Source organism: Phocoena sinus, chromosome 1 (genome assembly GCF_008692025.1).
Source record: "Phocoena sinus isolate mPhoSin1 chromosome 1, mPhoSin1.pri, whole genome shotgun sequence".
Taxonomy (NCBI): Eukaryota; Metazoa; Chordata; class Mammalia; order Artiodactyla; family Phocoenidae; genus Phocoena; species Phocoena sinus.
This window is the reverse complement of record NC_045763.1, coordinates 136,493,595-136,512,248: the sequence shown is the minus strand read 5'-3', so window position 1 is coordinate 136,512,248 and position 18,654 is coordinate 136,493,595. Positions and strand designations below refer to the sequence as shown.

At 39.9% G+C, this 18,654-nt stretch overlaps 1 protein-coding gene across 2 annotated transcripts in view; it reads left to right on the top strand.

Annotated features, from left to right (window-relative positions):
- Positions 1–18,654, top strand: part of ACBD6 (acyl-CoA binding domain containing 6) — a 234,328-nt gene that overhangs the window by 161,206 nt on the left and 54,468 nt on the right. Inside the window, exon 7 of one of the 2 annotated variants that reach the window (XM_032652408.1) lies at positions 11,574–15,872. The exons of the other annotated variant lie outside the window; for it this stretch is intronic. Within the exon in view, the coding sequence (XP_032508299.1) occupies positions 11,574–11,603 (30 nt within the window). The 3' untranslated portion in view covers positions 11,604–15,872. Of the gene's footprint in view, positions 1–11,573; positions 15,873–18,654 lie in introns of those variants that run through there. 2 annotated transcript variants of the gene reach the window in all.

The following is an 18,654-nucleotide window of genomic DNA, read 5'->3' as shown; positions in this document are numbered from 1 at the left end:
AAGCTGGGTGCTGGTGTTAAGATGGAGATCTCTGGGAGATTTCCACCGTTTAATATTATGTGGAGCTGGGAGGTGTCTTGTTGACCAGTGTCCTGAAGTTGGCTCTCCTACCTCAGAGGCAGAGCCCTGACTCCTGGGCTGGAGCACCAAGAGCCTTTCAACCACACGGCTCAGAAAAAAAGGGAGAAAAAGTAGAGAGAATTGGTAGAAGTATGAGGAAAGAAAGAGGGAAAGGAGGAAAGGAAGGAAGGAAGAAAGAAGCAAAGAAATGAAAGAAGGGGAGGGAGGAAGGAAGGAAGGAGGGAAAGAAGGAAAAAAGAAAGAAGATACAGTAAAAATAAAATAAAGTATAATATAGTTATTGAATTTAAAAATATTTAGGAAAAAAAAGGGACGGATAGAACCTTAGGACAAATGTTGGAAGCAAAGCTATACAGAGAAAATATTACACAGAAGCATACACATACACGTTCCCAAAAGGAGGTAAAGGGGGAAAAATCATAAATCTTGCTCTGAGACCACCTCCTCAATTTGGGGTGATTCGTTGTCTAAAGGAGGGAAGGAAGGAAGGAAAGAAAGAACGAAGGTAAAGTATAATAAATTTATTACAATTAAAATTATTAAGAAAAAAATTTTTTTTAAAAACCATGGACGGATAGAGCCCTAGGACAAATGGTGGAAGCAAGAGTATACAGACAAGATCTCACACAGAAGCATACACGTACACATTCACAAAAAGAGGAAAAGGGAAAAAAATCATAGATCTCGCTCCTAAAGTCCACCTCTTCAATTTGGGATCATTCCTTGTCTATTCAGGTATTCCACAGATGCAGGGTATATCAAGTTGATTGTGGAGCTTTAATCCGCTGCTTCTGTGGCTGCTGGGAGAGATTTCCCTTTCTCTTCTTTGTTCTCACAGCTCACAGGAGCTCAGCTTTGGATTTGGCCCTGCCTCTGCGTGTAGGTCGCTGGAGGGCGTCTGTTTTTTGCTCAGACAGGACGGGGTTAAAGGAGCCGCTGATTCGGGGGCTCCGGCTCACTCAGGCCGGGGTTTGGGGGATGGGGGAAGGAGGGGCACTGCGTGCGGGGCGGGCCTGCGGCGGCAGAGGCGTCAGGACGTTGCGGCAGAGGCCGGCATGACGTTGCACCAACCTGAGACCCGCCGTGCGTACTCCCGGGGAAGTTGTCCCTGGATCCCGGGAACCTGGCAGTGGCGGGCTGCACAGGCTCCGCGGAAGAGGGGTGTGGAGAGTGACCTGTGCTCGCACACAGGCCCCTTGGTGGCGGCAGCAGCAGCCTTAGCGTCTCCCGCCCGTCTCTGGGGTCCGCGGTTTTAGCCGCAGCTCGTGCCGTCTCGGGTTCGCGCTTTTAGCCCGTCTCTGGGGTTTGCGCTTTCAGCCGCGGCTCGCGCCCGTCTCTGGGGTTCGCGCTTTTAGCCGCGGCTCGCGCCCGTCTCTGGGGTTCGTGCTTTTAGCCGCGGCACGCGCCCGTCTCTGGAGATCCTTTAAGCAGCGCTCTTAAACCCCTCTCCTCGCGCACCAGGAAACAAAGAGGGAAGAAAAAGTCTCTTGCCTCTTCGGCAGGTGCAGGCTTTTCCCCGAACTCCCTCCCGGCTAGCCGTGGTGCACTAACCCCTTCAGTCTATGTTCAAGCCGCCAACCCCAGTCCTCTCCCTGAGCTCCGTCCAAAACCGAAACCCGAGCCTCAGCTCGCAGCCCCGCCCGCCCCGGCGGGTGAGCAGACAAGCCTCTCGGGTTGGTGAGTGCCGGTCGGGACTGATCGTCTGTGCAGGAATCTCCCCGCTTTGCCCTCCACACCCGTCGCTGTGCACTACTCCACGGTCCCGAAACTGCCCCCTCCGCCTCCCGCAGTCTCCGCCCGCGGAGGGGCTTCCTAGTGTGTGGAAACTTTTCCTCCTTCACAGCTCCCTCCCACTGGTGCGGGTCCCGTCCCTATCCTTTTGTCTCTGTTTATTCTTTTTTCTTTTGCCCTACCCAGGTACGTGGGGAGTTTCTTGCCTTTTGGGAGGTCTGAGGTCTTCTGCCAGCCTTCAGTAGGTGTTCTGTAGGAGTTGTTCCACGTGTGGATGTATTTCTGGTGTATCCGTGGGGAGGAAGGCGATCTCCGCGTCTTACTCTTCCGCCATCTTCAAGGTCCCCCCTACCATGAGGTTTTGATATAGCAGTTTATATATAAACAATAAGATTGTTTTAAGTTGCTGGTACTGTAATTTCAAATGCATTTCCAATATCCTGCATTTGTACTCTCTTCTTATAATTGTTTTTTTTTTCTCGCGGTACGCGGGCCTCTCACTGTTGTGGCCTCTCCCATTGCGGAGCACAGGCTCCGGACGCGCAGGCTCAGCAGCCATGGCTCACGGGCCTATCCGCTCCGCAGCATGTGGGATCTTCCCGGACCGGGGCACAAGCCTGCGTCCCCTGCATCGGCAGGTGGATTCTCAACGACTACGCCACCAGGGAAGCCCCCATATAATTGCTGTTTTTGATTTCATATTTGTGTGTGGATGATTTCCTACCTTCACTATATGTTTGCCTTTACTGATGAACTTTCCCATTTGTGATTTTCTTGTTTCTAGTTGCGGCCTTTTCTTTTTCACCCAGAGAAATTTCTTCAGCATTTGTTGCAGAGCTGGCCTGGTGGTGTTGAATTCTCTTAGCTTTTGTTTGTCTGTAAAGCTTTTGATTTCTCCATCGAATCTAAATGAGAGCCTTGCTGGTAGTGTATTCTTGGTTGTAGGTTCTTCCCTTTCATCGCTTTATTTTTTTTTTAATATTTATTATGGCTGCATCGGGTCTTAGTTGTGGCATGCGGGATCTTTCATTTCAGTGCGCAGGCTCTTTGTTGTGATGCATGGGCTTTTCTCTAGTTGTGGCGCACAGGCTCCAGAGTGCGTGGGCTCTGTAGTTTGTGGCATGTGGGCTCTCTAGTTGAGGTGCCTCAGCTCAGCAGTTGTGGCCTGCAGGATTAGTTGCCCCGTGGCATGTGGGATCTTAGTTCCTCCCAGGGATCAAACCCGTGTCCTCTGCATTGGAAGGTGGATTCTTTACCACTGTACCACCAGGGAAGTCCCTTCATCACTTTAAACATATCATGCCACTCCCTTCTGGCCTGCAGAGTTTCTGCTGAGAAATCAGCTGATAACCTTGTGGACATTTCCTTGTATGTTATTTTTTTTCTCTTGTTGCTTTTAATATTTTTTGCCTTTAATTTTTGTCAGTTTGCTTACTATGTGTCTCAGGGTGTTCCTCCTTGGGTTTATCCTGACTGGGACTCTGCACTTCCTGGACTTGGGTGACTGTTTCCTTCCCCATGTTAGGGAATTTTTTAGCTATTATCTTTTCAAGTATTTTTTCAGGTTCTCTTTCTTTCTCTCTCTCTCTCTTTCTCTCTCTCTCTCTCTCCCCTCCTTCGGGAACCCCTATAATGTGAATGTTGTTGCGTTTAATGTTGTCCCAGAGGTCTTTGGGACAGTCCTCATTTCTTTTCATTCTTTTTTCTTTATTCTGTTACATGGCAGTGATTTCCACCGTTCTGTCTTCCAGCTCACTTATCCGTTCTTCTGCCTCACTTATTCTGCTGTTGATTCCTTCTAGTGTATTTTTCATTTCAGTTATTGTATTGTTCATCTCTGTATGTTCTTTAGTTCCTCTAGGTTTTTGTTAAACATTTCTTGTATCTTATCGATCTGTGCCTCCATTCTTTTTCCAAGATCTTGGATCTTTATTATCATTCCTCTGAATTCTTTTGGGGTAGACTGCCTATCTCCACTTCACTTAGTTGTTCTTCTGGGGGTTTATCTTGTTCCTTCATCTGGGACATACTCCTCTTCTGTCTCATTTTGTCTAACTAACTTTCTGTGACTGCAGTTTTTGTTCTGCAGGTTGCAGGGTTGTAGTTCTTCTTGCTTCTGCTGTCTGCCCCCTGGTGGATGAGGCTGTCTGAGAGACTTGTGCAGGCCTCCTGGTAGGAGGGAATGGGTCTTGTCCCTCTGGTGGGCAGGGCTGTGTCACGGGATGTGTTTAGAGGGCAACTGTGTACTCACTCAGGAAGACTTTAAGTAGCCTGTCTGCTGATGGGTGGGGCTGTGTTCCTGCCCTGTTGTTTGGCCTGAGGCAACCCAGCACTGGAGCCTACAGGTTGCTGGGTGGGGCCAGGTCTTGGTGAGAAATTGGTGGCCCCCAGGAGGGCTCATACCAGTGAGTAGTCCCAGAACTATTGCCGCCAATGTCTTTGTCCCCACAGTGAGCCACAACCATCCTCCGCCTCCACAGGAGACCCTCCAATACCAGCAGTCTGGCCCAGGCTCTTACGAGGCTACTGCTTTTTTCCCTGGCTCCTGGTGCACACAAGACATTGTATGCACCCTCCAAGAGTGGCATTTCTGTTTCCCCCAGTCCTGTGTAATTCCTGCAATCAAACCCCACTGACCTTCAAAGCCAAATTCTGTAGGGGCTCCTCATCCCATTGCCACACCCCCAGGCTGAGGAGCCTGACGTGGACTCAGAACTTTCACTCCTGTGGGAGAACTTCTGTGGTATAGTTATTTTCTAGTTTGTGGGTCACCCACCCAGTGGGTATGGGATTTGATTTTATTGTGATTGTGTCCCTCTTACTGTCTCGTGGCTTCTTCTTTGTCTTTGGATAATAGGGTATCTTTTTTGGTAGGTTCCAGCATTTTGTTTTTGTCAGTGGTTTTTCAGCACTGTGATTTTGGTGTTTTTGCAAGAGGTGAGCTCACGTCCTTCTACTCTGCCATCTTGTCCCTGCCTCTGTAAAATATATCTCCCTGTGCTCAGTGTTGCTGAGACTAAAATATTCTTCTAAATGTCACATTATGAGGATGAGTTAAAGATGAGGGAGTTACACAAAGTAACAAAATGCTCCCAAATGAGTCAACAGAATAAGGTCTGGAAATGGTGAGCTTGCCATTTTGATGATCAAACTGATACACTCCGAGAGTGGTTAATGATACACTCCGAGAGTGGTTAATAATGCCTGAAAGATGGGAATAAGAATTCAGGGAAAAAAAGTGACTCTTTAAAGAAAAGGTGATCCTTCTGTAAAATAAGTGCTATCGAATATTTATGGACTAATTCATATGCACAGGTATAGAGATTGATTATGCACAAATATTATCTGTAGAAAATTTGGCAGTTATTGTGGACAGTAGGTGAACAATGAGACTGCAACGTAGTGTTTCTTAGAAAAGCCAACATAACACCACCACTGTAGTAACGAATATCTATAAAAAACCAGAGCAAAATACTATTATATATGTAGCCGACTATAGTTAATATAAAGCATAAAACTTAGACTTTTATATTTCATAAAAGGTGTTGATAAATTTGAAGAATCTAGAGAAACAGTTCAAAAAATCAGTAGTTTGGAAATGGAATGTTTTAGGACAGTCTCATGGTCACAAACTGGCATGGGTCATATACAGCCCAAAGATCTATTTTTGTTTAGCACCTATAGTGTTACAACACAGTTTATTTATAATTAACTGTCAGTTGATTTCACATAAAATACAGATATTAGGATTCTCTTGAAAAATCTGAAAATATGGTAATCCTGCACAAATTCCCATAGGACAACAATCAGGTAGAGCTGAGTAGCTCCTGCCCTCTGTTGACAGCCCTTGAGCTCTCCAGTTCCCATCACCCCACTATTGCTTCCCTGACCCAATTAATAACCTCACTCTTCTGTTTACTGCCTGAGGACATATAAGTGTTCTATAACCTTATGTTTAGAAAGACTAGGTTTGGAGTCAGGTTACCTAGATTCCAGTTTCTATTCTGCTACTAATTGTGTGACCTTGAATAAAGCATAATTGTAAAATCTTAAAGGTAGAAGGGAATTTAAAGACCATCTGGTTCAACTTCCAGCCTAATGCAGGAATTCTCTCTGCTAAATTTTCAAAAGGTGGTTAAGCCAGCTAGCCTCGGTTTGAGCATTTCTGTTTACTTCACAAAGTAAAAGCCTGTTCCATTTTAGAAAGTTCTAGCTATTAGAAACTTCTACACCTTGAGTCTGAGTTGGCCTACATGCAGTACTAAAACTGTACATTGTATAAAATACTTTCTCATAGTACTGAACAAAGTAGAACTATAGTAACTTAATAGATGTGATATGAAAGACAAGGTATCTACCTTCATACTTCCTTTTATTCAAAAGTATAGTTTGTGTGTAAAATGTACTAGGCCATCAAATGGGTGAATGATTTTATAGCAAAGCATGATACAGATGTAAATACCATTATAATATTAGTTAGATTGTAGCCAGACCAGTTACAGAGTTTCATTGTAGACTTAGTAACCAGTTTTTATGTTATCATTGGAAATATTTGCCATTTCTGTAAAAAAAAAAAAAAAAAAGAGGAAAGAAGACTTAAAGATATCTTGTTTGTATAATGGCATTTGTCAGTGTGTTCATACTTTTTTAATTTTCCAGGACTTGCAGACTTAATCCCATGAGCTCACTTCTAATATCAGTAAAGGGTATGAGCTGTCTATGTGGTTCAAGCTGCCGCTTGAGGGTTTCTCCTTCCTGGGGAGCTTTCTAATGGAATTCAAGGTTCTCTCTAAGGGTGAGCATTATGAAGCCTTCCCAGGCTGCTTGAGAGGAGGAAGTGCACCGTAGGTTCAAGGACACAGGCAAAGTTTAATGTGCACAAACATGCTTCTGCTTCTGCTTACTCTGATTGGCAAGGTTAACTCTGAGAGGCTGCAGCTTTTAAAAGTGATTTGATTAAACCCACCACTTCATTCCTTTCAGTTTTCCCCCTCCCCTTCAAGCACCAAACCACCACCTCCTTTGTCTTTGCAGTCTTTGCTTTACCAATTACCTTTTCTCTCTTTTTTCGTGATTTTGTGTCAAATTTTGACATTTTGTGAAATAGAATAATGATTTCAAAAGGAAGGTAACTTGCGTCATTGAAAGTTTTGCCATTTCCACACTTATGTTTTCTACACTTATGTTTTATAAAACTCCAAATCCCTTACCTTCATTTGACTTACCTTATGATGTAAGGAAAGATAGAATTATCACTTACATTAGCAATTTGCTTAGATTTACCACAGCCTTTTATCAAGAATTGGCTTGTATACAATGAATTCCTTTCACAGAAGTTTTAAAAAAAAAACTCCAACCATGTGCAAACTTAGGGAGAATAATATACCACCAAACGTCTATGTACTCATCATCCAGTTTCAGCAATTACCAATTCATGGCCAGTCTTTTTAATCTATACTTCTACCCTACAATAGTGGTCTTTAACCTTTTTAGGAAGAATATAAGGAGAGCTATGAACACCAAAGAGAAAGGATATGGATGTAGAATTTTTGCAAACAGTTTTAATAGTCCATATACTTGCTGAAGCCCTTCCATGGATGTCCTAGGAATCTAAGAATCCAGAATAAGAATTCCTGCATTCCAGCAAAAAGAACACTGAATTTTCTCAGCTTTTCTGTTCACATGAATGTAAGGATTTGGGATTAGCAAAGGTCCTCCTATGAAAGCAACAGTAAAGTTAAGCCAATGACAGGGTTTTTTAATGATTAAATATTCGTTATAGAATTTCATAATATACTCCCTTACTGCCATTTTCAGCTTCTTTTCCCTTTGGTTGCTTGTTAGTTTCTCTTCTTATAATTGATGGTTCTTTTACAAAAGTTGACAGACTTGGGAGACATTCAGTGACTCAACTCTCAAGGCCTAACAACTTAGAATTTCATCCAGAGCTTCTGAGTTATTGCTAACAGCTAAAAAAAAAAAAGAAAGAAAACTATCTCTCCCTATATATCCAGGATAGAAAAAATAATAATGAAATGCATTAAGTTGTTAAGAACTTAATAAAGCTGAAGTTTCCATTAAAGAGGATACTAGCTTTCAAGTACAAATTTTAATTAACAAAGCATATTTATCAGAACTGTAGGGAAGGCTGATTGGACATGACAAAAGGGTAATCTTTCTTTTTCCCAACCTGCTTCACATCCTTCTTTTGTCAGCTGATAGGTACTTCACTAAGCCTCCCTCTGAAATAGCTGTGGTCATAGGGTAGACTCAAAACATGAGCGGCTAGTAAAGCATGAGGGATTCCCCTGTAGAACTGTTTTGTTTTTGAACCCCATACCATCTGATCCTGATGTGAGCTAAAAGTATTTTTTAAAAGCAGGTAATAATAGAGGAATAGTTGACATAATTTAATTATTAATAATTTTATTTCAAAATAATAGATATATTATCCTTTCTCTTTGGCATGGTTTCTCCTCTTTTTCTTCTTTGTGTGGGGAGCTAGGGGACAGAGTAAGGTATATGATACTCATTTGAGTATGGTTAAAAATATTTCTATTAAAGTGATGATTCAGAAAGGAACCACCTCTATTTATAGATAGCCCCCACCCCTTTTTTTTTAAGTCCTCCATTCTGGCATTCCCTCTATATTATGGTTGGAAGTACTTTTAATATTTTATTGAAGAGGGAAAGAATCAACAACAAAAAAATCCCATAATGTTTAATGGTTATATCCATTCAACAAATACACCAAAATAAATATATGATCATAGAAGGTAGATATTCATATATTTCATATATCATATATTTCTATAGATGTGTGCAATCCATATAACATAGATCAACTTGTTTTTATTAATTGATGTTTCTGCAGTATTTTGAAAGTTGTATAATGTGGGGTTTTACCCCATTACAGGTTGGGAATACACAGTCTTCGCTCTGCAGTACCTCTTTCTTTTTTTTTTTTTTTTTTAAATTAATTTTTATTGGAGTATAGTGGATTTACAGTACCTCTTTCTTTTGAGAGAAGGTTGAATGCCTAATCTCTGTGCTCTCCTTGAGCTTTGTTCAAGGTTTTCAAGAAGCTCAATACGAAAATATCACATATAAAAAGATTAACCATCACTTTCAATACATTTTAAAATATTTTCTTTTTTGTAAGTGTCCTAAAAATTTGTTTCAGATATTTTACAGATTCCATCATGGTTCCTTTTTTTTGTTATTTGGACTGAAGTTGAGCTCTCTACTGTTTGAGTGCCCTAAACCTCTCTCAATAGAGAGATGTCTAAGCACCTTTTTTAAAAAAATAAAGATGCCTGTTGCCTGTAACAAAAACTATCCCCACCTACAATTTATTAAACCTTGACATACTGCATTACTTAAGAATTCTCAGAGAAAATTAAAACCCTTTTGACTGGGTTCTGCCATGCAGGGAAATTTTTAGTGACATTTAAAAGGTTTCTCTTGTGTTGCTCTAATGGGATAAGTAAAAAAGGCTTGTTTTAGCCCAGCAAATGGGGGGACAATCCAATTTCCTTGATTCCATCAAGACACTTTTAAAGCATTAGCCTGTGCAGTAAAAAAAATTCAACTGACCCCCTTTGCCTGATGGCTTTGAAAAGTATCCTGATGTGTAGGTATTTGCCCAACACAGCATACTTGGTTATTGCTCTTCCAACACGTCCGTTGATGGAAAAATCTTATGTGAAGCTCCAATAAATGTCAGTTTATGTTATAGAACTATAAAAACAGTGCACCAGACTATAATGGTCTTTCTGATGGGCAGCCTTTCCCTGGAAGATGAAAAGAAATCCTGCCAAGTATGTTTAAATTTAAAAGTTAAGGAAAAGATAAATTGTTTAAATAATTTAGTCAACTTTTTGTTACATTCAGTTTGTTCACTGCTGTTGATATTTACTTCTATTTGTCCAAAAGATGGTGCTCATTTACAGAGAATATACTAGCATAGGGCAGTGGTCCTCCAATGTTGACTAGTATAAGAATCATCAGGGCTTGTTAAAACAAGTTTCTGGTTCCATAGGTCTGGGGTGGAGCCTAATTTGCATTTTTCACAAGTTTCCAGGTGGAACTGATACTGCTCCTCCGAGGCCCACACTTGGAGAACCACTGGCCTAGGGGATCTGAAAAGATACTCACCTCTGGATCAGTGGTTCAAAATTTGAATGAAATCACTTAGCCTGAAAGTCATTAACATCTGAGAGCACTCTGATGTGTGAAAAATGTGTTGATGGGCATCAATATAGTCTTGAGTGGAGAGGCATGTATTTGATATTTGGCCTTCTCTTTGGCAGTCTTTAAAACCCATTCCAAAGGGAGGGAAAACATAAAGATGATGGAGCTTTCGTTTTAGAGACAGTGCAGTGCAGGAGAGAAAAGTATGGGAGCTCTATGTTACTGAAAAAAATAGAAACTGAACATAAGTTTTCTATGACCCATTGCCTGATAGTAGAATGAAGCTGTTGTTGATGGTATCCTGATATTTAAATTTTTCTTTTTAATGAGAACTTCTGCCCTTTAACTGTAAAAAGCCAAAGCACCTTCTTACTATTTTTTTAAAAAGTAAATTACATTTGATATTCTGATTCTTTGAAACTTGATTTTTGTGTAAGAAATAATGGTAATTGTGTTATCCAGAGTATTACACTCTAGCTATATCAGCAGTATTTCCTCTGAAATACTTAGAATTGATCTAATAGCCTACTTTTACTCAAGAGTCTAGAGAGTTAGATACTATTTATTCATTTGTCCTTAAAATGTACCTGTGAAGTAAATAGGAGACCAAAAATAATCACCTTTTGACGAGAAGAAATTATAATAGCAGAGAGATTCGTTGGTGTCTGAAAATCATAGAGGCAAAACTGGAAAGAAAGAAACTTGGGAACCTTAGATAGACCCTTTTAAAGAAGGTAGTCCAGCACTCAGTCTCATTTTCTTCTGGTGGAAGAATACGTATGCTAATCCGTACATGTATATCTGTTCTTACAGTGTGTAAATGCTTTATAGTGATTCGTAATGTTCTTCTGTTTCACACTTTTATTTTCTTCTATCTGTCCAAGTAAATTCCATTCAAACAAATCTTTTTCATAAAATATTTATATCTTATTTTATAACACTATATTTTTAAAAAGACTTCTACATAACATTGATTCATGTAATCTGTGAAGCTATTGTCTATTTTTTAATGGTTTCCTTTTAAAGTTATGGAAATACCATATAATATAGAGGAGGCCCCCCAAAATCTATCTGATTTGTTTTATTCATTGCACTGTCACCTTTTAAAAATATTTGTTGGGGCTTCCCTGGTGGCGCAGTGGTTGAGAGTCCTCCTGCCGATGCAGGGGACCCGGGTTTGTGCCCCGGTCCGGGAGGATCCCGCATGTCCGCGGAGCGGCTGGGCCCATGAGCCATGGCCGCTGGGGCTGTGCGTCCGGAACCTGTGCTCCACAACAGGAGAGGCCACATCAGTGAGAGGCCTGCGTACTACGCCACCAGGGAAGCCGCCAAATGCTACTGTTTTAAAGAGTTATCAGTTGCTTTGGGAGTAAGGGTACTGTCTGCATTACTTAAAACTCAGTTTGAAAATAATTAAAGGTGACTGAAATTTCCATGGGTTAAATGAATGGAATCAAGTAATCAGCACTTTTCCGGAGCCCTCCTGCATTTCCCTAGAGTCCTGAGCCTACATTTTGTGATTCCCTTCCAGCACCAACCTTCTTTTTTGTTTTGGTTTTTCTCCTCAGCTAAGGATAGGTAATCAAGTCAAACGATAATGATCCACATGGTAGCAGGTATATTCTGCTGACCTTTCCCTGTGGTGCAGTGAGTACTGAAGATGGAGTCCAGAGAAGACTGCACAGAGGAGGTCAGTGCAGAAGTGGGAGCAGTTAATCTCTCTCCTGCTCTGATATCCGACAGCTGGTCTCACATGGGCCTGGTGCCAGCAGTGTCTTTACAGGCTTTGTGGCAGAGATTATTTAAAGGAGATTAATCCCTCTAAACCCCTTATATTTTAATTATTTCTGTATGTATTTATAAAACCTGCAGTCTGCTTGTTTCAGGGCACAGTTGTCCAAGCCCTTGTCTTTAACCTGGTTTCCACAATCAGACAAGTCTATCTCTGTTACCACAAAGGATAATTTGATTTTCCTTGTTACTGAAATTGTTCGGGGTTTTTTTATTCATTTGTTTTTTGGTTGGTTTTGGTTTTTGGTTTCTGTTTGATATTATTAACATTACTGTTTGAGAGAATAACTAAAGTTAATATGACTTATTTTAGAATATCTGCTAAAATGCTGTTTTTGTATTACATGATAGGAATCTAAAGTTGTAGACTGTAGGATGTGAAAACCTCTCGGTATTATTAAAAAAACAATAGATCTTTCAGGGTATTATATTTTAAAGATTGATTAGTGGACATGCCTACCACGGTTTCCAGCATTGTCAGCTAACTTTATGCCTGACCAGGGCATCCAGAACAAAGATTTCTGCCTTTCCAATTTATGTTATTGAGGACTATCAAAATTTCCTTCGAATTTGAGTCCACACAGTATGAAAGAACAAAAATCCTTCATTAAAAAAAAAATAGCTATGAACTATCCTTTGTGGCATTGGAGCATCACGTCTCTAGCCACCATGGAAGTGCTTCTGTCTTTAACATGCAAGGCAGCATTTCTGCCTCTTCATGCACTCTATTGCACCTTCTTTCCAATAGCTAGGAAAGGAATTCTTTGGGAATCATCCTCCTGAAGGTCTTCCGCCTTCTAAGGAACCTCTAATAGGGCCTGTCTTGATTTAGAATTTGTTCATGATATTTGTATCTTCTAACTACTTGTTTTAGAAAGAAAACATATCCGAATTAAGTACATACATAGATACGTAAATAAGATCTGTGGGAGTAGCATAAAGATCTTTTACGCTCTACCTATTTTGTGAATGCGTTTTAATTGGTGTTAGTTGAGCTTTTTCCTTGGTCTTTCCAAAAAATGAATTCTCTTTCCTGTAACTGTTATTTTTCAATAATAGGTATTATGGAAGCATATATTACCATAACGAATCAGATTGTAATGTAATAGTATAATACTGAATAATATAAACAATCTATTTTGTATAATGTTCTCATATTTGAACTGATCTAAACTTCCTATATGTACAATGTTAATTTTTAAAACCATAAAAATATGCCAAATTCTATTAAAAGCGAAGGAAATCCTTAGTTAGAAATTCTTATCTGACTTGAAGACAATTAGAATATGCTTCAAAGTTTCAGGTAGAAGAATGGCATGCTTAGGACGGTGCTTGCAAAAGGGATAGGAGACCAGATAAATTATTAGGGAGGCTCTTGTAGGAATTAGTGGATTAGAAGGTTAGGACCTGGTTAAGGTCCATTACTGTAGAGAAAGAAAGAATCAGATACAGTACAGAAGGAGAATTCAATCAACTTCACTTGATGAAGGACAGTATAAGAGGTAAAGAAAAGGGATAGGTTGAAAGCCATAGGCAAAAAAGTTTTCTGGTTTTGATGTGGCTAACTTTAGGGGGCTATCCTGAAATTCATTTAAAATGTCCTAAAGAAAAAGAGAAGCCAAAAGAGAACATTTGTACACACAGAGATGTTTTTCCAAAACAATAACAGATTCTAAGAGAAGGCTGAATCTTTTATTTTAAAATCTCAGATACTGAAAAGTCTCCATATAAATACGAAGATATACAGAGAAACCCGTAAAATCCCAGTAGTGTTTAAGAGCATAAGCTTTGAAGCCAGAGACTTATTTAAGTTCTGGCTCTGCACCTTATAAATCCTGTGACCTCAGACAAAGTTACTTAACCTACCTAAGCTTCAGTTTCTTCATTTGTGAAATGAGATAACTTAATGCCTACTTTATGAGGTTGTTGCGTGGATTAATAAGAGAACACATAAATTGCTTAGTGCAGTAAACAGATTTGCTACTACCATCATTGTTTTTACTCACAACTGACTAAAATCAGTCTTTCTTGCTATATTGGCAGGCTATAGGCAGAAAGGTATACAAAATGAACTATCATTAAAGTTGCCCACAATACTACATCTTTGTCTGTTTTGCTACTCATACAAGGCATGTATATCTTTATTATAGAATTCTAATTCATAGATGACTTGAAGTCTTTTGTTCTTATTTTTAAATCAATACCAGAAGTAATACCTTTTTATTTGACTCTTAGTTGTACAGCCATACACAAAAGTTATTAAATTACAGTTGGGAGGTAGAGGTAGAGTAGGGGAATAAACTAAAGCAAACATTTATTGAGACTCTTAATACAATCATTCATTCCCCTTAATAAAATCAGTCACTTATGCCAGAAAAACAGCTCAGAAGAGTTTTATCTTTGAATATGTGGATTTTGCTACCTCTCTTCCCATAGGCTGTGTCCTTTTTTATTGGGTCCCGAGAAAACAGCTTATGTAATATTTCTTTTGGATACCCAGGAAAGAATTTAGGCAGCAGGACTAATGTGGACAGTAAAAACTGAAGTCAAAGTCTTTCCATGTTTTTAAAGATTTAAAAAATTATTCTAAAAGAGGATGAAAGTGTGTGGATGGTGATAAAAGCCACCATTTGATTATATTTATCGGCAAATAGTTCTGAAGAAATTACAGTATGAAAAACTGAAATTGTAGCTTCAGGGGAAATAGAGGGTTAAATCTCTGAGCTGTAGAAGCAGATTGTGTTTTCCTTTTGTGATCTGGGCTGACAAGACATCAGTGTTCTATTCATCTGTTGGGAATTAGGCTGTTAATCCAATCAATGACTCTTGAGTGAGCTGTGGCCTACCTCCCCCACTGGGGAACAATCGGATCAAACTGCAGATTGTTTAAGAGCACAGTGCTGTCCTCATGTCAGGTGGAATTCTCAAATGCTCCCTGGTGAATTGGGGATAGGGAAAGCTGCCTTGGCCCATTTATCCTCCTTCTTAAATAACCAGGTGTCTGCTTCATCCATAGGAAAGCATTAGGCAATAGTGACAACAGGAGTGCAATAGAAATCCATTAACTTTAGCTCACAAAAGTGTGGGTGAAAGGAAGCAATGCTTCCAAACACCCCACAAAACAGCTTATATAAAAGTTTATTCATATTTTTTCCATACTCCTCAAACTCTAAATCATTTTTTCTGTGGGCTTTTTTTTTGGTTGTTGTTAACAATTCTATATCAGTGAATTTTGTTAACCACCATGAGCTCTTTCTGTGTATTTATACTGCCCTGCCTATATTTTTATAAGTCATCAGGGTAGAAGTAAATTTTAATATAGATTATGGGAACACTAATTAAATAAAATTTTAATTTTAAAATATCTTTCTCTGAGGAATGCTAATTAAATAAAATTTTAATTTTAAAATATCATAGTCTGAGCATACATAATTTTGACATCTTTTGCAGCCTAGCAAAATTTAATTTCTAATTACTGATTTAATAGTCCATTAAGTACATTTGGAAATTATTATTGAACTGATTAGATAGATGTTCAGGGTTGCTGTTACCTTCTATGAAATGCTATCTCAATTTTTCCTTTTAAACAGTAAGGTGAAATGAGCTATCATAAAGCAAAATATCCAAAGAGGAATTCTCAAAGAAGGTACTTACAACCCCAATCTTAGTGAAAGGCTTAAAGGATAATTTTATTGCTTTCTATCTACATTACGTAGGAGTGTTCCAAAAAGTATTTCCTAAATTTGCCAATTTTATCCATTCATCCTGCGTTTATAGCACACACCTTTTATACCCAGGACTCTTCTTAAGCATTGGAACTGGGCTTCCCTGGTGGCGCAGTGGTTAAGAATCCGCCTGCCAATGCAGGGGACACGGGTTCGAGCCCTGGTCCGGGAGGATTCCGCATGCCGCGGAGCAGCTCAGCCCGTGCACCACAACTACTGAGCCTGCGTGCCACAACTACTGAAGCCCACGTGTCTAGAGCCCATGCTCTGCAACGGGAGAGGCCACCGCAATGAGAAGCCCACACACCTCAACAAGGGAGTAGCCCCCGCTCACAGCAACGAAGACCCAAAGCAGCCAAAAATAAATGAATAAAATAAATAAATTTATAAAACTAAAAAAAAAAAAAGCATTGGAATTACCACCATGAACAAGACAGACAAGGTCCACACTCTTTGGGAGCATACATTCTAGTGAGGGAAACATACCAAAAACAATAAATAAGACGCTATCAGATAAGCACTAAGAAATAAGTGAAGTAGGTTGGTTACTTTGAACAGAGTGATCAAGTAAGACTTTACTGAGGAAGTAATAGTTAAACAGAGACTTCAATGGAGAGAAGGTGCTGTAAGTCATGCCCCAAATCCCTGAAACAGGAATGAGCTTGACATACCAAGAGCAGACTACTATATGTATGCTGTTCCCCAGACCAGAGGGTTTCAGGCCTGGCAAAGCATCTGAATTTCCTTAGGAACTCTGTAAATATAAAGATATCTGAGCCTCTAGCTCTTGAAATCCTGGTTTGGCAGGGCTGGATAGGATGAAACCTGTGCATCCAGTGCCATGAACAGTACGGAAAACCTACTCCAGCCAGTGTAGATAGTTTCCTCCCTTGAATAATACATCACATACTTAACCTACTTCCATCTGTGCCTTTGCACATGTTTTTCCTTTGCCGGTAATGTTCACCCTTATCCTCTCACACATACATACATCCTCACCCTTTCAAATACCATGTGCTCTTCAAGGCCCTGTCTCAATAGGAAGCACAGAGCACTATTTTTGAAGTATTCTTACCAAAAAAAGTTGAACCCAAATTTAATAAAACCTATTAAATACATGTGATAATGATGTAATGACATCAAAAGAAAGTAAACTGGCAAATCTGGACTATGGGACATTCTGCTGAACGACTGGACCCTTTCTATAATAAGTCAGTGGCATTTTTTAAAAAGTGAGACAATAAGAAACTCATTAAATAAAAAGAGCAATTAGGAGCCAGAATGTAATCATGTGCCATAGTATGAGATATTCTGAAAGTACTTTGGAAGAGGTAATGGGGAAGAAGATGGAGAAATTAGTATTAGCCACAGTAGTCAGAGACATCTTCAAGAGGGAATTGTGGCCTATCATGAACTGTAAAAGCTAGGTGCTATTTGATGGCCACTGAGGTGGGAATAGGGTTAGGTAGCAGAAACAGCTCAATCTAGATATGTGTTTTTCATGAAGAATAATTGGATAAAGTGGATCCAGAGCATGGATGCTTCGATTAAGGAGTTTGTACTACTGTGTGTGTGCATGCATGTGTGTGTGTTTTTAAAAAGAGTAACATAGGGCTTCCCTGGTGGCGCAGTGGTTGAGAGTCCACCTGCCGATGCAGGGGACGCGGGTTCGTGCCCTGGTCCGGGAGGATCCCATGTGCTGCAGAGCGGCTGGGCCCGTGAGCCATGGCCACTGAGCCTGCGCGTCCGGGCCTGTGCTCCACAAAGGGAGGGGCCGCAACAGTGAGAGGCCCGCATACCGCAAAAAAAAAAAAAAAAAGGAGTAACATAATGGATTTTTTTAGAACAATTAATCTAGTGATGGTGTACTACTACTAGGGAGAAAGGCAACAGGGAAGAATAGCAGTGAAGAAACCATTCTGTTCATTCAGATATGAATTGATAAAGGATTTATATTTGAGTAACAACAGAAGTTATTAACTAATTTCCCAGATACCAAAAGGAAAGTGCCTATTTCATAGCACCCTCTGTGGGTATGGAACTATTTTGTGGACCTAGCAGACTGAAAATTTTCATTGTGACACCAGTCAGAATGGCCATCATTTAAAAGTCTACAAATAAAATGCTGGAGAGGGTGTGGAGAAAAGGGAACCCTCCTACACTGTTGGTAGGAATGTAAATTGGTGCAGCCACTGTGGAAAACAGTATGGAGGTTCCTCAGAAAACTAAAATGGAATTACCATATGACCCAGCCATCCCACTCCTGGGCATATATCTGGACAAAACTAATTCAAAAAGACATATACACCTCTATGTTCATAGGAGCACTGTTCATAGTAGCCAAGACACGGAAACAACCTAAATGTCCATCAACAGAGGAATAGATAAAGAAGATGTGGTACATATATACAATGGAATACTACCCAGCCATAAAAAAGAATGAAATGATGCCATTTGCAGCAACATGGATGCAACTAGAGATTGTCATACTAAGTGAACTAAGTCAGAAAGACAAAATCATATGAAATCACTTACATGTGGAATCTAAAATATGACACAAATGAACCTACCTACGAAGCAGAAACAGATTCACAGAGAACAGACTTATGGTTGCCAAGGGGTTGGTGAGGGAGGGATGCGCTACGAGTTTGGGGTTAGTAGATGCAAACTATTACATATGGAATGGATGGACAGTAGGTCCTACTGTATAGCACAGGGAACTATATTCAATGTCCTGGGTTAAACCATAATGGAAAAGAATATGAAAAAGAAAATATATATATGTATGAATGAGTCACTTTCCTGTACAGCAGAAATACAACATTGTAAATCAACTGTACTTCAACTAAAAAAATCTTTTTTCATTGTGAAAGTGAAAAGTGAATGAGTAGGAAACAATCATTTCTTGGATTTCTCCACTGTACGTCTAATTATTTACCATAGGAGGGATTTAGAATCGAGTAGACTGAAGTATATTGAGCTTTAACTGTATAGTATTATAGAAACAGTAATGCAGTAAGCAAAACACCCTTCAGAAGAGAAAATAGTTTGGCTCTGTTCCCTCATGTACCTAAAAATATATAGACTAAGCTACAGCTTCTCAAAATATGCATACTTGAAAAAGTACAGCAAT